Below are 22,203 nucleotides of genomic sequence, written 5' to 3'. Positions count from 1 at the left end.
TCCTGAGCCTGAAGGCCGCATATAGTCAGAAGCTTTAAGAAAGCAGGGCAGATGGCCTTTCCACACCTGTTGTGAGTGGTCCTCGTGCGCGCTCCCCGAGGCTTGCGGGGTGTCCATAACCTCCTTTGAACATCTCCCTCCTATTCGAGCACATAGAGAGGGCGACTGAGAGGCTGGGCGCCCCGCAACCAGGAAGGTGGGACCTACTTTGCGGATTGGGACTCACAGCTGTCACTCCAGAAGGGTGGGGCTTAAAAGGAGAGAGGGAGAGAGGAAGAGAGAGAGAGAAATTAGGAAGCAACAGCCCCAGCCCGCCTGGGCACGCTGCTCTGGGTGCGCTCGGATGCTGCCGCCCCGGGCTCGCGCCTACTCGTCCGCGCGCCGCTCGCCCTCCGCCCGGAGCGCCGCTCGTCTCCGGAGCCGGCCGTGCGCCGGGCGCGCGTGGGGAGCCGGGGCGGGCTGGGGTGGAGCCGCAGCGCCCCGCAAACTTTGGGCGGCGGAGCGCGCGCGCCGAACCCCCGTGGCGCGGGATGGGGGCGGCGAGGCTATGTGCCCCGGGTCCCCACGCGCGCCTGGCCACCAGCCCGGGGACCCCCGCGCCGCCTCTGCCCGCGCCCCGGGCCCCGCAACCTCGCAGCCCCGCAGCCGCCCGCGCGCGCTAGCCCACCGCAGCCTCCCAGCCGGAGTCCTCAGAGCGCTCTCCGTGCTTGGGGACGCAACACCAGAGACCCCCCTTGTGGAGTGAAATTCAATTCACGAGCCAGTCCTCAGCGCAGTCGAAACACTGAGGTGAGCCTCGGCCTGCGCTGCGGGACCCCAGAGCCTGAGCGGCCTGGCTATGGACCTGTGGGGACCTGGCACAGGGCGGCCCTGCTGCTCGGGTCCCTAGCCAGATGCGTCTTGGGCATCCAGCTCAGCTTCTCTTTTCCGGGGATCTGGCGACATCCCTTCTACAGCCAGAGGACACCACGGAGGAGCAGAGGACCCGCGCTCCAAGTCTCCAGGATGTGCCCATCTGAGATGGGGACGCTGTGGTACCTCTGGTCTCCCGTGCTCATCAGCCTAGCTGCCCTTTTCTCCAAAGGTGAGGACGCTGGGGCTACCTGGGCCCGGGGGACTTAACTTTGCCGAGAGTAGATTGGAGGATGTGGGCGGCCCAGAGAGGGTGTGTGTGTGTGTGTGTGTGTGTGTGTGTGTGTGTACAGCAGGTTTGTGGAGCCAAGGTCCTGGGCGGACACCTTGGCAGCAGGTGATTTCCCTGGAAGTCTTGGTATGATGCCCTAGGAGAGTGTGCCTAAGCGATCAAGGGAAACGGGGAAGCCTAGGCTGCCCTGGCCCTGGAAGCTTCCTAGAATTTGATGTGGACTTCCCAACTGGCCCTAACCGGTTTAGAAATAATTCTCAACAGCCCTGCTGTGTGAGAATGTCAGCTAGTGTACCACGGGCTGTTTAAGAACACAGTTGGCCAGAGTCCCTTTCAGCCCAGGGTCTCCTGGGTCGGCCTTCTGCAGCTGCTTGTGTGTATAGGGGGTGGGGGTGGGTGGGTGGGGGATAGAATACTTCCACAGGATGCTCTACTGTCCATCTGACCCAAATCTTCCCAGTGGGGTCCTGACCTGGGCTGTGAGTAGAAGCGGGAAGCCCCGTTTACCTGCCATTACCATCTCCTTCAAATCCCTGCCTGGTACAAGCAAATTTGAAAGCTTGGGACAGAAATGCCTTGCAGAGCGATCGATATCCACAGGACACGGTAGATGGACTCTACACGTCTTCCTGACCGAGCAGGAGGTTTCTATTTGTGGGTAGTTTCTCCCCTACACCCCCTTTCTACAGCAAAAGTCAAGATTCTTTGTGGTCTCCCGTGTGCTGGGAAAAAAAAAAAAACAAAAAACCCTGTAAACATATTTCTCTGCGAGTATTTATCAGGCAACATCTCCTGAAACTTCCTAGCCAGTTGACAAGCGCAATCTTTTAATGGTATGTTGATTTTGGTTTCTGGTTTTTCTGGTATCTGGCAATCTAGTTGCTTAGAATCTTGCAGAGTTAGGCAGATTGATTGCTGGTTTTTTCTTTCTTTTTTTTCTTTTTTCTTTTTTTGTGTGGGAATGGTTGCGGGGGCATGCTAGGTGTTTATCTATGTCACTATGTTTTCAAGTGCTGTTGAAGGGGGCTCAGGTAAGCTAATGAGGAGTAGCCCCACTTCCGGGAGGGAGCCACAGCTTTGGGGATATAGAATACACTGGAAACCAAAGAGGAGGTTGGTTAAAAAAAAATGCAGACCCTAGGTCTTCAGGGCCATGATGCCACTCCAGCATAGCTGGGAGGCGTGCTGTGTCCTTGTTGCTTGGTTTGATAAGAATAGACGTCTTTGTTTTTATTCCTTAATAGCAGGGCTTTATTAAGGGAGGCTTTGGACTGACTCTACACTAATAATGGTGTTCCCTCTCACTCCCTTACTGATTCCTTCATTATGAGCAGCTGTGTGGATGGGCACCACCTTGCCCTGGGTGCTTTTGAACTCGTCCTTAAACAAGGTACTGTGTGTCCGGGGTGGGAGGGGGAGCATCTCTTTCCCATATGGCTAGAACCCAGCTTGTCAGTAATGTTAATGTCATGTAAGGTTCTTTGCTCGAACTTGGAAGAGGACTGGGGGAGCCTGCCTCGGGCAGACTGTTGAAGCAGTCTTAATGTGGGGAACCTTCACGTAGCTGCGAGCAAGGTTAAAGGCTGAGCCCGTGTGAGGTAACACAGCTGTGGTTCTCAGCTGGGAAGGATGGGATTGATAGAATGGTATCAAACAGTGTAAAAGGGGACTTCATAGGGGCAGACGAGACACGCACGCAAGGACAGTCTGGTGTTTGTTCCATTTTCCCCCCTACTAGTTGTGTGATGACCTGTAAGTGCTTTCTAGAAACATATCTGTTTTATGTGTGTAGTGAGTGTGTGTACGTGTAGTTTGCATGTTGGCATGAGTGCACATATGTGTGTGGGGGTAGATGGGAATGTGTGTGTCCGTGCACGTGGAGGCTGGAAGCTGTCATCAAGTGCTTCTTCTTTGATTATTCTCCATTTTACATATCGAGGCAGGGACTCTTGCTGAACCCAGAGCACACTGGTTCTGGCTGGCCCCCTTACCCAACATACCTAGGGGATTCCCTGAGTCCATTTTGATGGGTTTATAGGTGGCTGTCATGCCTGCCTAGCATTTACATGGGTGTTGGGGATTAGAACTCATGTCCTCACCTTAACAAGGCAAATACTTCATCCATAGTGCAATATCCCTACTCATATCTGCAGGTTCTGACTAACTTGAAGTCCAGTATGGGCTATACTGGAGAGTATTTCAACCAAGTAAACACACACTCTTAAAATGTTTAATTTGTCTGGGACTGAGTGGAAAATGGAGTTGGTATCAAATACTAAATATCTACTGTACTGTGTTACTGTTTTTACTCTCTTCCACCAATAGGAACCCTTAAATGCAATAGAACACATATTTTCATGTGCTAACGACCTTGGCTAATCAGCCCAGTGACCTTGGACTTTGTAAAATCGTCAGTTTCATGAGAGAATACTGCAAACCTACCTTCACCTGGCTCTTAGGAAATAAGTCGAATGTTCTGTCTTGTGTTTCTGTCTCCTTGGGATCTAGAGGGCCATGATATGAAACACCATTCGCGGTTGCCATTGGCTTGTGGCCCCAAACTTCTCTGCAGAGTGACCTTACCAGGACAGGGAGCTTATGCCTTGTGTTTACACCAGAGTCCTGGTTAGAAACATGGTGTTGCTGTCTGCAGATGATAGAGTACATAGCTCTGAGCTTTTTGAGTGGTGCAGGTATAAGGACACTTAGTTGAGAAGGAAATAACAAAAACACAAAACAAACAAACAAAAAACCCCCTAAAAACCCGTGGGCAGACTGGAGACAGTCAAGAGACCGAGGAGGGTTTAAATCCAATATCTAGAAAACTGCCACCTGTCCCCACCTTCTCACTAGTCATGTCACATGCCACATCCCCCTGAGAAGCAGATGCTGATTGATACCCAGGATGCTGGAGGAAGAGCCTCTGCAGAGTTGTGGCATTTGTGCCTGGGCCTGGATGGTCATGTGCAATGCCTGCTGCCAGCTGGGTGCACGGGACGTCCTGTGTGTGGGGAGTTCCCATCCTAAAGTGATTGCTTCAAGAGCCTCCACCCTGCTTCAGAGGAGGAAATCTCGGGGCCGTGGGAGCAGCTTCCCTAAGGGAAGGGTTAAGTACCTGCGGCTTGGCTTGTGGTGGTAGGGAGTGTGACTCAGTTTATAGTGATTGTCCCATCCAAGGGGTCACTTTCAAGGCATGGGAGACTTAGAAAGAGAGACAACTAGGAAGTGTGTATTGATGTATGGGGGTAGGGAAGAAGAAAGAAAGTGGGAAACTGGCTCCATTGCTCATGTTCAAATGCTGTAAAAATTAGGCTGTAGGGGACTAAGGTGGCAGGAAGCCTTCCTTTCTTTGGTTTGATGATGTAAATGGAATATGGTTTTATTTAAGAAATGCTTACATGTGGTTAGGTGTGGTACATGCCTGTAATCTCCAGAGGCCAAAGCAGGGGGATCTTAAGTTCTAGGCAAGCCTGGGCTACATGATAAGAACATTTTTTTTTTTAAACAAAACAAGTTATGTGCCCAAGTTTTTAAGAGTTGGGAGGTCTGTTTATATGAGTTCTACTCTTAAGAAGCCAAGATAAAGGACTGCACTAAATATTAGGAAAAACCCATATATCATGAAACATACATTATGAAAACATATATCACTATACTACTTCTAGTTCATCTGTTTATTATGTATTTATTTAACTGATTATTATCCATCCATCCATCCATCCATCTGCGCATCCAATCAGGTCAGTCCATTTATCCATCCATCCAGCCATCCGGTCCAGTCTTCTATTTGTACATTGGTCTATCTAAACCCTGTTCACCCACCCATCCATTCTCTACCCATTCATCCATCAAACAAATATTGAAGGCCACTTTTTAGTGACTCCCCAGGCCTGCACAGCAAGTATTTGTCAGTGTTCTGGAGACATAGGGCTAGGTCCTCAAGAGTCCTCACACCAAAGAAGTTTATGGCTGTGCCGTCTCTTAACTTCAAAGCGTCACAAGTCATTTTGTTTTAAGTGGCGGGGGTAAACCTTGGTGACTCTTGTGTGTTCAGCAACCCCCCTTCCGTCTTATGGCTTGCTTCATCCTCCCTGTTTTCTAATTCATGATAGTAAGGCCCTTCCCACAGTGCCTCAGTCCACCCCTCACTGTATTGCAGGGAATGCAGTAGTAAGGGAAGACGCAGGTCTGCTCTGTCTCCTCTGAGACTGTGGTGTGTGGGGCAATGAGAGAAAGCATACCTGAAGGAAGGGGCATGGCACATCCTCGGAGGGACAGGACTGGTGTCTCTCCCAGCAGGTGCATCAGCATTTGACCAGAGTGGCTGTCTGGGAGCTTTGAGGATAGCCTGGGGAGCAAGCTATGCAAAAAGAAGGGAGAGTCTGGACCATGGGCTAAAGAAAGTTGTATAGGTAAGACAGAGGAGTGATGGAGGTCACATTGCTGCGTGGAGCAGGGGGGACAGTGGGCTAAGGAGAACTAGGTGGACAGCATCCACCCTACCTCTCAAAACCATCCAAGTGAATGGGAAACCTGGTGGTCTCTTTTTGATGTCCTGTGTGAGGGACTCAAGTGGTAACAAACAAACAAACAAACAAACAAACCAAACATTGGTGCCAGTAAGATAGCTCTGTAGGTAAAGACATTTACTGCTAATTGATTGCTGAGACTCACACAGTGGAAAGAGAGAACTGACTCCCACCAGTTGTTCTCTGACTTGCACATGTAAGCCATGGTGTGTCATGTCCACACATGCATGCCTGCATACAAATATACATGCATGCATACATACATATATACATATATACATAAATGTATTGTAAAATTTTAAAAAGCATTCAAGGTCATCCTCAACTCTATAGTGAGAACTAAACAAAGACAAAACCAAGCAACAAAGCTACCAGGAACAAAAGCCCAAGGGACAAGGAAGGATGTTAGCCCAAGTAAGTATGAGTTCCCCATGGCTATTGTAACAAACGGTCCCCAACATCATGGCTTCAGATAGCAGAGACTCTGGAGGCTGGGATTCCAGTGGCAGGAAACTGGGGAGGCTGCTTCTGGTCCTCACAGTCCTTGTGGCTACTAGCCAGCTACTTTGGGGGCTTTTCCTTACCCAGTTTTCTAGGTTGCCAAGTGGCACACACCAGACTGCTCCCATGGTCCTCTGTCCCTCCCCCCTTTCTCTTTATGTTTTTTTACCCTGCAGCATCTCCATCTCCCCTGTTTCCACCTTAGGCCTCCATCCTGCTCTGTGTACCTTGTGCATGCTCCCCCACCTCCCACTACAGTACCTGCAGTTGCTTTTTATGGCCACCCAAATGATCCAAGACTTCATTTACTTTCATCCCAGATTTTATCTCCAAACGAGGTGATCAAAGTCTTAGGGCCCAGGGACTTGAATGCTAATAATTCTGAGAGGTTGGGGACATTTCCCCCACCTTCTACAAGTCCATAGGTGTGACCTTCAAAACCTATTTTGTATCCCTTCTTCAAAACTTTAAGTTCCCCTAGAGTAACAAATAACTATTTTATTTTCTATCTTTGACTTCTCTTTAGTATTTAGCATAGCATTTTGGACATTACAGAGGGTCAATAAAAATTTTAAGTGTGCTTAAGAGTATAAAATATTGCCCGAAGAACCTTTGCTTGGCAGTAAAAGGCTCAGTGCCTTTTTCCAGTAATTTAAATGGCGACTGGGATACATTGGCTAATAGTCATAACAGTTAATTTTCCCAGCAAGTTTTTGGTGGCAGGAACTGTGCCGAGAGATTTATCCCAGTGATATTCCCAAACTTGCAGACAAACCCACTGAGGCTGATGATGAACTTGAAGCTCAGAGAGCTGGTTCAGGATCTGACCAGGGAGAGCAGCAGGGTCTGACTTCCGTTGTCTCTGCTCCCTCTTAGCTGTGCTCTCTGTTGGCTGTGATTGTATTTTTAAGCTGTATGTCCAGCGGGAGTGCCCTTGAGGGTTTTAATGCAGAGTCTCTCTCCCTTTAGTGTAAGCTCTGAACCCAGGACAGAATAGATCCTCAATATGTGTTGGGCAAATGAATAGAAATGCAGCATGCTGTTTAATTTTCTCACACTTTATTTTCTCGGTGGTGATCAGGAATCAGGCTCAAGTCGAGTGAGATCTAGAGTTGAATTCTCCGGGCTGTTGAGGCGGTTCTATGATGCTGTAAGATGAGACTGTGGGCTGCCTAGGACAGCTACTGGAAGAGTACGGAGCTGGGGTGGGGGCTGGCTCAGTCAGTTAAGTGCCTACTGTGTGAAAGGTATGTGATTATATGTGCTTTGCTTTCCGAGGGCTGGGGAGGTGGAGGGGAGTGATCTTCTTAGGCTTGCTGTCAGCCAGCCTACCTGAACTAGTGAATTCTGGGCTCCTGAAAGTCGGTCTCAAATAGCAGGTTAGATGGATGGCATCCTGAGGAATAGCACTTAAAGTGGTCCTCCAGCTTTCCAATGCATGCACACACACATAGGGGTGTATACATAACAAGAAAATCATAGTGATTTGCAGATGAAAACAGGGGTTCGTGGGTATACTTGTGTGTGTATTGTACTTCTGCACATGGCTCCCTGGGCTTGACAGGTGACCTCCACTCATTCAGGATCAAGGAATAGATGAGCTTTGGTGACTGCTGGGAAGCTGAGGAGAAAGGAGGAAAAACGCACGGGCTGAAGATAGACATGTGGTATTCCCATTTTCAAGAGGTGGGTGTGGGAGTATGTGAGCATATGGGTCTGTGAGTTGGACTTTAGATGCTAGAATCAAGTTTGGGTGAGCTATGGAAATAATATTGTGGGGACTCAAGCAAAAAGATCAGGGAGCCAGTCTGTTAGGAAATGAGACCCGAGAATCAGGTTACAATATGCAAGTTTGTCATTTATCTGCAAAATATGCTACCACACATCTTAAATGCTGGCTTTTATAAAAAAAATATTTTAAAATTATGTGTATTGATGTTGTTTCTATGGGTGTATATGCACATGAGTGCAATGCCTGTGGAGACCAGAAGAGGTTGTTAGATCCCTTGCAGTGAGTGGGAGTTACAGGTGGGTATGGGCTGCCTGGTGTGGATTCTCAGAACTGAACTAGAGCCCTCTGCAAGAGCAGCAAGCACTGTCAACTGCTGAGCCATCTCTCTGCCCCCTTAAATTATTGGTCTTTAAGGGGGGCTTTAGTTTATCTATAGAGATATGCCATCCCATACCTTACCTCGGCTCCAGAAATTAAGAATCTATACAGGGTGGAGAGGCCCCCAAACTTGAAAGTGAACAAACACACTTGTAAATGTTTGAGATTGGGATCAAAGGCTTGTGCTCAGAACAGGGAAGCTGGCAGCTGCCATGGAAAAGCCAGCTTTTGGAAGGAGGGCTCAAAGTCCCATTTCTTGACTCTTTCTCTGATCTAAAGCACATGACTCATATAATACACTCAAGAGGAGAGGGAGGCTGCACAGGGTTTTTAGTGGCATTGAGTTTTTTATGCAGGTGGCATTACATTATCATGTTTTGGGGACTCTGCATCCATCCGATGTTGGTCACACAGTATTGTTTTGTTTTGTTTTTATTTGCTTGCTTGCTTTTGGAGTGGGAGGAGGAGAGGGTAAATCCCTAAGTAAGATTGGAAGCCTATGTGACAATCTCAAGTCACCAGAGCAGTAGACTAATTTAGTTTCAAAGCCGGCCTTCTCTTGCTCTAGCACCCTGGCCCTGTTCCCAGCAGCCACTTCTTTGGTAGGTGTTAGGGGTGGCAGGTGCACAGCATGACAGCAGGCAGGTGCACAGCAAGGCAGCTGCAGCCTCCTGCTTTAACTCAAAGCTTAGGCTAGAGAACTCAAAAGCCAAAATGCATCAGAAGAGAGAAAGTCTGGGAAACACATATGTTCCTGCACATGTGGCTTTCTGGCCCGTGTCCACTTGCTTTACTGAGTAGAGATGGTTTTCCTGGGGGAAAGGGTGGAAATTCAGAGAGGGCTTAGATGTGGGTGTGCTTTGAAGATGATGTCCCATCAAGTGAGTGTCATAGTGGAAGGGCCTGCATCTCCTGTGTAGTGAGAACCTACCCTAGGCCCCTGGAGCAGCAGAGCGGGTGTTCTGTCAGGTAAATGGGTAGCACAGTGCTAGCACTGCAGGTTGTTTTTCTGGGTGGCCAGTGGAAGTGCAGGTGTATATGAGAAGGATCAAGGTCAAGGCTGGGGATATACAGTAGTCTGAGGAGGAGACACGGCTATCTCTCATGTGGTCATGGCCAGTTATGGGAGTTACGTGGTGCTGACCAGGGAGACCACTTTTACCTGCACGGCCTCTGCCAGGAAGGAGGTGCCTGTTTCCAGGGCTTCAAGAATGGTAGGAGGTGACCAGATGCCGGAAGAGGATTCCATTAGGTCTGTTTGCTTATTGAGTGTCAGCCACACATAAAGTAGTCTTCCTGCTTAACAAGTGCTCTTTTGAGGCAGGCACATGCCTAGATATCTCACTTTTACTCACTCCTCAGAAACTCACCATGTTCCTGTCCACCATTCTGTCCATCATCCCATCCATCATCCCATCCATCATCCTTTCTATCATCCCATCCATAATCCTTCCCATCATCCCACATATTATCCCATCCATCATTCTATCCATCATCCCTCCCATCATCTCACCCATTATTCCTTTTATCATCCCACCCATCATCTTGTCCATCATTCCTTCCATCATCTCACCCATCATCCTATCCATCATCCTACCCATCATCCTGTCCATCATCCCTTCCATCATTTCACCCATCATCCTATCCATCATCCTACCCATCATCCCATCCATCATCCAGTCCATCATCCCTTCTATCATTCTACCCATCATCCCACGTATTATCCCATCCATCATTCTGTCCATCATCCCTTCTATCATCCCTCCTATCATGCCATCCATCATTCCTTCTATCATCCCACCCATCATCCTGCTCACCATCCCTCCCATCATCCCACCCATAATAGCACCCATCATCCCATCCATCATCCAGTCCATCATCTCTTCTATCATCCCTTCCATCATTTCACCCATTATCCTATCCATCATCCTACCCATCATCCCATCCATCATCCAGTCCATCATCCCTTCTATCATCCCTTCCATCATCTCACTCATCATCCCATCCATCATCCATTCTATCATCCCACCCATCATCTTGTCCATCATCCCTCCATCATCTCATCCAGCATCCCATCCTATCATCCCACCCATAATCTTGCCCATCATCTCACTCATCATCTTGTCCATCATCCCATCCATCACCCCATCCATCATTCCACCCATTATCCCACCCATCATTCCTTTTATCATCCCATCTATTATCCCTCCTATCATCCCTTCCATCATCCCTCCCATCATCTCACCCATCATCCCACCCATCATCCTGCCCCTCATCCTCTCCATCATCCTGTCCATCATCTTGCCCATTGTCCTGTCCATCATCCTGTCCATCCTACAGAGGGGAAGAACGTGGTCATAGGAGCTGAAATAATTGCTACCTAGCCTAAGCAGATGAGAAGAGGATTTTTGGTTTTCGCAGTTTTATAAAAATGAATGAGACCATTTCATGGGCTTGTTACTTTTGAATGTCTGTCTTGGCCTTCTGTATAGGTTTTGTAGCTGGAGTTCAGGATAGAACAAGGGTGGGATAAGCTGCTTCTAGGGCTCTTGGATCCTGGGATCAACTCAGAGCCCCAAAGGCACTTTGAAGCCTTAGTATAGGTTGGGGAAGAAGCAGAGACCCAAATGTGAAGGTTGGTTAATGCAGTTTTGATGAATTCCTTCCAATGGTCAATGGGAAATCTCTTATTCAGGTTTTACAGTCATAAAAGTGAAGTATGGGAGATCATGGGAATATCTAAAGATGGTAAGAAATAACAAAGAAGAGGGAGGAGAAAAGGGAGAGGGAAGTGATGGAGAGTGGGGAGGAGAGGGAGGAGAAAAGAAAGAGAAGAGGAAGGGGAAGATGGGGGAAAGAGAAGAGGGAGCAGTTAAAAAAGAAATAGAGATGAGGAAGGGAGATGGAGAAGAGAAGGGAGAAGGAGAAGAGAAGAGAGAGCAGGAAGAAGGAAAAGAAGAAATGAAAGCAGGAAGGGGAGAATGTTAAGGAGTCTTTGGGTGACTAAATTCAGGATGCCTCCAGTGTCTGTACAGACTGAGCCCTATAGTCCCCTTCAGCCAGAATTTCCAGGTGTTTGGACACACCCATATGGTGGTTTTTAAAGAACACTATGAATTTAGGCTCAGATTCCCTCTAGGCTATTTCATTGTGTCAGAACCAGGGAAAAGCATGGTTTGTACTTCCTGTCCTGTGAACATGGCAGGTTTTCTATGTGATCTGGGATTTATCTCTCTTCACCTGTGTCCTCTCAGAGCTGAACTTATCCTCTCAGGTGCTGTTCTCTTGGTCTTCTTAATAGGGTTAATCTTCAGCTCTCTTTTATTTTAAACTCTGTTCTTTCTCTTTCCTTCTGTCTTCCTCTTTCAAGCCACTGAAGATACTCGATATGTCTGTGTGTATATGCCACATGAGTGTAGTGCCCTCAGAGGCCAGAAGAGGGCACCAGATACACTGAAGCTGGAGTGATGAGCCCTTGTGAGCTGCTTGGATTTGGGGTCTGGGATTCAAATTCAGGTCCGCTGGCACAGCAGTTATTTATTCATTTTTGTGATAAGCTGCTTCAAGTTACTTCAAAATGAGAGATAAAAAGAAAGAGTCTCACTGCTTAGTCCCGATGGCTTTGCATTATATGTATTTTTTTGCTACTTGTTTTTCTGTGAGTTCTTAAACTACTTATATATAGGACGTACATGTAGTTTATTTTCAAGTCTTCTGAGTTCATATGTTTATATAAGCATGTCCTTACATTTTAAAAATATATCCTGAATATATATAATTTAATGCCTTGCTACAATTTAGGGCTTTCTGCCTTCGCTGGACAATTATATAATGCAGCTCCTTGCTATCATGTCCTACACAGTTTTTGTTTTGTAACTTTCTTGTGTTGCATCTACTTGGTAACTGAAGACTGTATTTGTTGTGAAGTGCTTTCCTGAAAGGTTGGGCTTCCCCTTACCCCAAGCTGTGAGATGGAAAGGCATCCGAGTTCCTGGGTGACCCTCAACTGTGTCCACAGTCAGTTTCTGTCATTAGTGACTCCTCCTGACTGCTTTGATGTCCTGTGGGTACGGTTTAGCCTCCCATTCACAGAGAACTATGACAGTGAGGGATGAGTCTCTGTTTCTCTCAGAGCATGGTCCCGAGTCCTGGGATGTTGGCTTTTGATGGTGGAAGGGTTGGGAAACTGGAAAGAAGCTGGTGTGTGCTAGAGATCTGTCTATAGCTGTGGTTCTGTGTCTGCAGGGCAAGGTTGTGAGGATGTCTGAGGAAAGACTGCAGAGAGAATGAGACTTTGGTTTTGTGGTCATGAGGAGACAAGATGCATTTCCATGTGGAACAGGAAGTGTGCTTAGGCATGCTCCCTTCAGGAATCCAGGACAGACTCAAAGCTATAGGTGAACATTCTTGCTTGGAATGAGTGTTTCTTCCTATGGCTTCCATCAGATGCAGGAACCCTGCTCACCCCTACCACCTGGCTACCTAAATCCTTGGATAACCCACTCAGGCTCAGCTGAGGAATCTGCATGCCTCTAGGCTTTATCTCCAATGGAGAATCTCACCCAATTCCCAGATTTTTTTTGAGGAGCAACTGTGAACACAGCAAAAAGCAGGCTCTGATTAGGTCTGATGTTGAAATCAGCCATCAAGAGGTTCCCAGTAAAGTAGGGGAGGGGGGAAACTAAGGCATGGGTGGTCATCACAGCTTGATAAGGCTGTGTAACACCAACAGAGAACAATGGCTTTCATGTGGATAAAGAATGCTGTCATCCTGATTTCCCCCAAAAGACCTCTCTGAACTCCCTCTGCCACTAGTTGGCCTTGCTCACTGTAGGCCAAACTTCTGATCAGCTGATCACAAAATATAGCCCACTATGGCTGAAGGTACCATATTGGGTTTTGCAGGTTCTCTGGGAACTGAAAGCTTCCTCTGCTCCTGGACATTTCTAGCCACAGTGTGCTCTCATTCTGACATAAGTCCCAGGATCCCTGGCTCACCTGTGCCCCTGTGCCTGGACCCTAACCACAGGGTAGGATTGCCCCAAATCATCAGATACTGTGTCATTGCTTTCATAGTAGGGGGCGACCTCATCTAGGGCCAGCTCTTTGCTCTTGCTTCATTTCAGCGGAGGCACCTGTTCCTAAGGACCCACCAGACCGTGGTTCAGGCTTCATCACCGTCTGTGTGTTTCACCTACAGCATCCTGGCATTCTGAGTCTGAGGAAGGTGCTCTGGCCCACCCTGTGCCAGGGTGGTGACCACAGAGGAGTTCATTCCGTCCAAATGGATTATCGACACGAGTTAGCTCTCTGTTGCTGTGACAACATGCCTGAGAGAATCAGCTTAGAGAAGAGCTTTTGCTGTAACTCAGGCTGTCAGGGTTTGGGCTTTGGCTTTACTTGACCCTGTTGCTTTTGGGCAGTGAGTGCATCAAGGCAGAGAACACGTACTAGTGAGAGAGAGGTTCAGCTCGTGGTGGGCAGGAGGCAGGCAGAAAGGAAAGGGACAGAAACAGGATACACATTTCAAGGGGACATCTCTCTTTCTCTAAATACCCTAAGTCAAGTTTCCATCCCCTCCTATTTAGCAATGGCCCCACCGATGGCTCGTTCCTCTCATGCATTCAGAGCCCTTATGATCCAATTACCCTCCAAAGGCCCTACTTCTTACTTTTGTCACACCGGGGACCAAGCTTTCGGCCTGCTAGTCTTCGGAGACATCCTTACTACTCTGTTAATCTCACAACAGATGTGATTATCAGTCTTGCAAGACCTCAGCAAGAATGGGCCTATCCATCTCCTGCCATGGTGAAGAGAAGGGCTCATGAGTTTATCCCCAATCCAGTACCTGTAGGAAGTTAATTGGCGCTAGGGTGAGAGGGTCATGAGGCCCTTCCCTTTTCCAAGGATCCACAGGCAGCTAATTGTTGCTTAGGGAGAGACATTTTCGTCCATGGTGCAACCATTGGAAAGATCCCATGCTCCGCTAAGGAACCTATCAGACCTTTCCAGGTAAGCAACCCTAAGGAAACTCATTGGTCCACCAGAATAAACATATACCTTGCAGGGGAGAGGGAGGAGAGTTTGTATGGGGGTAGAAGAGCGGCCGGGGGGTGGGGGGAAACACTGGGAGTAGGAGGAGAATGGGACTCGAAGGAGGAGATGATCTCAGTAGACAATGTACAATACTGTCTGCTGAATCCCTTCATGTGTGCTTGACACATGCCAATAAAATAGAGACACTTCAGATCCAAACAATGAGACTCGTACAGACATGGAATATATGTGGACTGTCTCCTGTTGCATTTGTTTTCCAAGAGGATTGTGGAAATGAGCTGAGATATTAGGACATGGGTTGACATCATGCTGGGCTTGGCTTGGTCTGATCTTTTCCCTTGATCTCACAAAGGCCACTGTCCATCTGTCTGTTCTTTAGGCAAAAGGATACCCTTAGTTCAGAGTGACATCCCTTTACCCTCAATTTAGAAAAACAGCTCCCCCTCCACCCCCATTTTTAAAGGTTTCTTCCAAGTCTCAACTCAAGTTTTTGCTCTACGAGACCTTTGTGAACCATTGACCACACTCAGTAAGATGTGATGGGCTGAAAGTTTAGGCTGTTGGTCCTCCGTGCAAAGGCTAGAGTGGAGCTCTGTTTAAGACTCTCGCAGGAACACAGGGAAGGGATGCTGTCAAGAGAGCATGGCTGCTCATGACCAACAGGACAGTAATATCCAATTCTCATAGCCACGACAGTTTGCAACCTGAGACGTCAGTGTTCAGCTTTTTCTCTAGCTTTTTAAACTTCCCAGGCGATTCCATGCTTCGGCCTCAATGGTGAGTCCCAGTCTGGAATCTCACCCTCCAGGAGAAGTTACTCCATCCTTTGAATGTGTATTTAAATGCAATGTAAGCTTTTGTTTCCAACGACTGTAATTTTTCCGAGTCCTTAATTAGATGTGAAAACTACACGCACAATGCAAATTACTGCGGTGAATAAATATTTGCGTTATGCTCCCTTAAAAGCAAGCATCAAAACACACAATCGCTTGTTTTACAGGCATTCAGTGTTCCGAGACACGGAGATCTGTGGAGCTACAAAGAATTCTCAGCGAGAGAGAGCAGTTTGAGTAATGCGATTAACATTCTGGGTGGGACTGAAACAACAAGGGGGGGTTGTGGGGGGAAGGCAGCGGTTTTGACGTACAGACTTGCGAACGCAGTTTACAAAGAAGCCTGCCCCATCATACGGAATTCTGTGTATCTGTTCCAAGAACATGTCTGGCTTGATTTCCCTAATTAGGTAGTACACATTAGGGAGTTGGGTTTTGCCTGCACTTCAGATAAGTATAACATCAAAAAGAGGAGGGAAGCCCCGTTTGGAAGACACACCAGTGTTACAGAGAGCCCAATACTGAGACTTTGACAAAAGCTTGCAGTGTATAGTGGGGCTGAAGGTCATGCTTATTCTTTCTTAGTTTTCCCAGAATGTCTTGGCAGAATCTCCTTCAGGGCTGTGGCTCATTTTGCCAGTTAGAATGTGTGTCCTTGAAGGTCACACCATGGGAGGGGGTCAATTTTGAATAGGAAGAGGATGTTATTCTTATTTATTTGTGAGTATGTGGGTGTATGTATATGTGAGTTCATGTACATCTGCGTATGTGTGTGTGTGTGTGTATGTGTGTACAAGACCTCATGTGCTGTGATGCCTGTAGAGGTCAGAAGACCATTTCCATCTGTCTGCCTTCCATCTTGTTTTTGAGGCAGGGTCTCTCTTGTTCCTTCTGACACTATACAGCACGCTCCATGATAACTGAGCCCGGGGCTTCTGACAGGTTCTTTGGGCACTGTCTCCCGTCCCCACTATAGGAGTGCTGAGGTTTCAGGCCTATTTTTTACATAGGTTCCAGGGATTGAACTCAGGTCACCAGATTTGTTCAAGCAAGCCTTTACCCACCAAGTCACCTCCTCTGTCACTCTTTTATAATTTAAAAGCCCCGGTGAATCAAAAGGGGTGTAAAACGGATAAACAACAGGGTCAGGGGATAGGCCAGCAACAGGTAGACTCATCAGGTCCCCATCTCTGTTATGTCACAGGTGTGAGTTTGGGTTGACAGATGGTCTACTGTCAGTGTGTTTTGGGATAAGGATTAGGTTCCAAAAATGTGGATTTTCCTGCAGTTTTGGGTTGATGAGCCGACTGGTTGGTCTTCCATCCCACGTTGGTCCATCAGTAAGGGCACCCATCTCTAGATGGGGGAAGCCAGCAGTTTCTCCAGGGCCACCTCTGAGGCATGGTATCTCTTCTTTCATTGCCAGGATCCCTGGGCCTGGGCTGCTGGGTGCCCTGTAGTGACACAGTTTTCTGGATCCAGTCCCTTTCAGAAAGGGGAAATGGACACAGACAAGAGCACCCTGGATTCTTGAATCCTGAGTGCAGGGCTAACTTCCTGTCCCTGGCTCTGTACAGAAGTATTGTTTCTTCTGATATATACAGTTTCTTTTTAATATACATACATACACATACATACACACATATATACACACACATATATACACATATATACATGTGTATATGTATATATGTATATATATACACATATATACATGTGTATATGTATATATACACATATATACATGTGTATATGTATATATATACACATATATACGTGTATATGTATATACGTATATATATACACATATATACATGCAGTAAAACCCACATATGTATATGTATGTGTATATATATATATATATGTATATATATATACATATATTTTGATCGTGTTTATTCTCTGTTACCCACTCTTGTCTTGTCCCATGTATATGTGTATGTGTATGTATATGTATATATTATGTGTATATACACATAGTATATTTTGATTATGTTTATTCTCTCTTACCCACTCTTGTGTTGTCCCAAGGATCATTTTTTACTTTCCATCTTGTCCCTCTTCTAGCCCCCTTCTAACTTTTCTTGGTGAGCCATTGAACTCCATCCCTGTGTCTTTCAGGAACATGTGTGAAGGGTTAGTCACTGGAACATAGGCAATTTATCAGCATCCAAACCATTGAAGAAAATCTCCTCCCCAGCAACCACTGACTGTCTGTAGAGTCCAGGCCCCCTGAGCTCACTCACACCTCACTACTTTTTCCTATTGATTCCCAGGATCTTCTAACTTTTGCTTTATGATCTATTTTACATATACAGATTAATTACATGGCTGTGGGCAATGGAAACGCCTCCTCTTTTTTTCTTTTTAAACCTGTAAAGTCTTTATTAAATTGTCCTATGTTTGTAGTTTGATTGTACAGTGATTAACACACCCATATCCACTTAATGAAAGAAAATGAAATGATTTACATTTTTTATTTCATATGTATGAATTTGCCTGCAAACTTCCCTGTATACAATGTATACGATGCCTCTGGAGGCTAGAAAAGGTCATTGGGTCTCCTGGAACTGGGGCTACAGGTGGTTGTGAGCCACTCATGTAGGTGCTGGGAATCGAACCCTGGTCCTCTGCACGGGCAGCCAGTGCTCTTAAGCCCTGAGCCATCTCTCCAGCCCCCTGATGAAACTTTTGAATAATGAGAAGCCAACAGTGAGAAACAACTTTAGGAAGCTTCTGTTGGATATGGAAGCATAGGTTTTTCTTTCAGGGAGACACAATAGAATCGCAGATGCTTGACTGTCAAGGTTAGAAGCGGCTTTTGGGTTAAGGAAAAACTGCGAGGGAGAAGAAGGTGCCTGAGCATTTTTTTTTGGGGGGGGAAGCAGAACAATACAACATTTCTGATTGTTAATGAAGACTTTCTCCTTGATTTTATAATGGATGGTGGTGGGTGTCTGTTATTTATATTCCAATAGATACATTCAAAGGAATGATGTAATTGCTGAGCCTTCAAATGTCAAGATTTGTTCAATACGCCAGCAACCTCATTCCTAGCAACTGTGGAGACTCCAATGGGGGATGATGAGAAATCACTTTTGGAAAGAAGCAAGTGGGTGCTGGAGTTTGTGAAGTTTGCTTTTGGGGGACGTGGCAGAATCAGAAATCCTGGAGAAGCATTGTTCTTAGAGTTGGGGGTCCCAAGCCTGGCTTGTGCAGTCATATCACCAACACGTCAGGATCCAAGCCTGACAGTCACCTGTCTCAAATGCTCTGCCTGGGGTGTTTTAAACCTTGATGAAGGCTGAGAAGCAGGAGGCAAAGCTGCCGTGGAGTGTCATCACAAGCGGAGCCGTTAATGTATAGTGTGGAGCTCCCACTGCCCACTGGACTTATGTGGTGTTTGGGAGGAGGACTGGGTAACGGAAATGCAGTGGGAATGCAATAAAGCTCCCATACTGTGTGTGCACTTGTGTGGACACGCACATGCATTCATGTATGTGAAAAAGCCAGAGGTTGGCATGGAGTATTTTCTTCAGTCAGTTGTCCACCTTACTTTTTGACGTTGAGGTTTCTCAACGTCACGAAAAAGGTTTCTCCTTGAATCTGGAGCTTAATGATTGGACTGGATCGGCCAGTCAGTAAACCCCAAGGGTTCTCCTGTTTTGCCTGCACCAGGAATAGAGACATGTATTGTGTTCTTTTTCTTTTTATGCAAGTGTTGATGATCCAAGCTTCTTGCAGGGCAAGTGGTAACTGAGCCATCTTCCTAGCCCTAAAACACATCATCTTATGGAACAATTTGGAGAATTTCATATGATCTAATGACCACATCATAACCAAATTATAGAACCTTCTCACCTTCTCCAGGTGTCTTCCTGTGCTATCGTGTGCTGCCCCTTTGCCCCTGGGAATGTCTGTTTTGATCCTTTTACAAGATGGGAGTCCTACTGTGTGCTATCTCCAGAGCCCACTTATTTGCACACCCTCCCTAGGCATAACAGCGCTCTTGGTATTTCTCCAGGTGACTGAATGTGAGCGTGATCTTTCCCATTTCTGAGAGGGCTGACTCAAGGGTCTGCTAAGTCTTCCCTGGATAATGGATGTCTCAGCTATTTCTTGTGAAGATGCTGTATGGTTTTGGCATGAATATACTTTTTTTTTCCTTTTTAATCTCTAAGTAGATACTTAGGGGTGGCATTGTGGATCATATGTTACTGTAACTACCTCTAACTCTAACACAGATCAAAAGCAACTTAAAAAGGGAAGGGTTTATTTGGCTTACGTTTCTAGGGTAGATACACCCATCATTGAGGGAAGTCAGGGCAGGAATTTAAAGCATAAAACATGGATGAATGCTGCTGTCTGGATCACTTAGATTCCTTAAAGAGCTCAGGCCCGCCAACCTAGGAATGGTGCCACCCTTAGTGGGCTGGGCATTCCCATATGAATCTCTAATCATCTTCACGGGCATGCCGACAGACCAATCTGATCTAGACGATTTTTCAATGGAAGGTTTCTTTTTCAATGACTCCAGGCTGTGCTACGTTGACAATTAGTGCTAAGTAGGACATATGGGAAATGTGTTTGACATTAAAGGGACCGCCAAACTGTTTTGCAAACGGTGGGACCATTTGGCATCTCCTGCTGAGCCACGTGTCTGCCAAAACTTCTTGTCTGCACCCTGGGATTTTACCATGTCGTGTCAGCTTTAGCATGGGTATAATGGCCCTTTGTGGTGGTTTGAATTTGAATTTCCCTAATCACTAATGGGGTGGACCAGGCCTTAGTGTGATCATTTGCCATCTGCAGATCATCTCTGCAAAAATGTCTGTTTTCAAACCCTTAACGGTTTAAAACAGACAATCCATTTGGGCCACATCTTCCAGGGTTTGTGTCTCACAATTCTATCATATGTATGAAGTGAAAATAGTCTTTAGTTTTTCAGCTTCTTGTTTAATATACCTCTGCTTTTTATTTTGGAAATTTTCTACTCCTCTTGTTCTTTTTTGAGAAAACTGCTTTTGTTGAAGTATATAGAGGCTTTCTTCTAAGAGTTTTGTAGTTATGGGTCACTTTGAGGTTTGTGACCCATGTTTGGCCATTGTTGGGTGTTTGGTGCAAAATTCACATTTTTTTGTATTGAAATGATGAATTATTCCAGTATTATTTACTGTAAGACTGTTGCTTTTCTTCTTTTAAAAACTCTTATGTAGGTAGGTGAGTGTTTATATGTATGCTAAGTATACCATGTGGGTACAGTACCCATGAAGGCCAGAAAGAGGCTGTGAGATTCCCTGGAACTGGAGTTGCAGGTGGAATGGAAGCTCTTAGCTCAAGTCACTCAACGGCATCCAGCTAAGGGCCTCTATGATACAAGATGCCATCTATCTAAGAGACTCCATGATACAAGGCACTAACATCATCTATCTAAGAAGTTCCATGATACAGGGTACTCACCATCATCCAGCCAAGAGCCTCCATGATACAAGATGCCCAATGCCATCTATCTACGAGACTCCATGATACAAGGCACTAACATCATCTATCTAAGAAGCTCCATGGTAAGAGGTACTTGCCATCATCCATCTAAGAGGCTCCCTGATACAGGGTGATCAATATTATCCAGCTAAGAGGCATTCTGATGTGAAGCAATTAACATCAGTTCCGATTGTTGCATTAATTGGGTTTTCCAAGTTCTTCTCTGGATATGGTGGATTCCATTAATTTATCTTCAGTTATCAATCCGAAGTGTAGTCCTAAAGAAACCCAAATGATTCATGCTGTCAAATTAGTTACATATTGTTCTATTTAATTGGCTGATGTATAGAGGCATTTGTGTTTTAATTCAGGGCAGATATTCTCTTTCTTTTGTAAGTGCCTGTGTGTGGGAGTGTGTGTGGGAGTTGTGTGGGCAGGTACCCCTGTGTGAGTACACAGGGAGGACGGAGGTGGACTTCTAATCTCCTACTGTCTACCTTGTTTTATGAGGCAGGCTCTCTCACTTACCTGAGGGCTTAGATTAGGCTAGTTGGCCAGCTAGCCCCAGGGATCTCCCGTCTCCAGTTAGGATAACAAGCATACACTGCCAGGCTGGGCTTTCTATATTTTAAAACCATGAGTTCTGAATTGAACTCAGGTCCTGTGCTGGCAAGGCAAGCACATTACTAACTCCGTTCTGTGTTTGCTTTTGGTACCTGGGTAAAGCTTGCTTCCTGAGGCAAGGCAAGGCAAGGCCTCCCCTACTCACACCCCGTTCATCGTTCTTTAAATGTTTGATTTGTCTGGCGAAGCCATCTGGAGTTTGGCTCCCCATCCTGCTCTCCCTATAAGCTCTTAAATTGTAAATTAAATTTCTTTGATCACCCTAGGATGGTTCAAAGAATTTATTTTATAACCGGTGAACTTTGGTACTTAGCGACTATTGACAATTTGTTCTGTGTCATCTAAATTGTCAAGTAGATAGGAATCAGCTGTTTGAGCTCCCTCTAGCCTTTTCCTGTCTCCCAGACCTTGGTGACAGGTCCTATTTCATTCCTGCCATTTATAATTCTTCTTTTCTCCTTTTCCTTGGGCAGCCTGGTTGGAGTTGATGGGACCTTGTCTGCCTGTTTAAAAGAGACAGTTTTCTGTTCCTATTGGGTTTTCTTTATTATTATTATTATTATTATTATTATTGTTTCTTTTGTCATTTTTAATTGATTTCTGTTCAAATATTTGTTATTTTCTTTTCTGGCTCTGTGTTGACTTTTCTTCCCTTAGTTCTTTCATATGCATACTTACATGATAGATTGAGCCTTTTCTTTTCTGGTACAAACCTCTCCGGTCTCTTGCAGGCAGTTTTAGCTCTGCCTCTCAGACTTTGCTATAATGTTATTTCTTACAGTTTATATTTATTTTGCTAATGTCTGCTGTAGCTTGCTTTTGACTCATAGGTAGGTGGTGTCTCTGGTTTCTATGGAAGTGTTGAGGACTCCTGGCCACATTCCTGTCTGATTCTGTATTGCATATCCAACATGGAGTTTACTT

The 22,203-nt window shown here is 46.1% G+C and overlaps 1 protein-coding gene across 1 annotated transcript in view; it reads left to right on the top strand.

Annotated features, from left to right (window-relative positions):
* The first annotated feature begins 413 nt into the window (after nt 1–413).
* Nucleotides 414–22,203, top strand: part of Tmem132d (transmembrane protein 132D) — a 681,893-nt gene continuing 660,103 nt past the window's right edge. The window contains exon 1 of the mRNA XM_021163504.2: nt 414–1,084. Within this exon, the coding sequence (XP_021019163.1) occupies nt 1,006–1,084 (79 nt within the window). The 5' untranslated portion in view covers nt 414–1,005. The remainder of the gene's footprint in view (nt 1,085–22,203) is intronic.

This window comes from Mus caroli, unplaced genomic scaffold (assembly GCF_978045245.1).
Source record: "Mus caroli unplaced genomic scaffold, Mus_caroli_1 scaffold_4, whole genome shotgun sequence".
Classification (NCBI taxonomy): Eukaryota; Metazoa; Chordata; class Mammalia; order Rodentia; family Muridae; genus Mus; species Mus caroli.
Note: the sequence above shows the minus strand (reverse complement) of the source record. Positions and strands in the feature narration are given on the sequence as shown.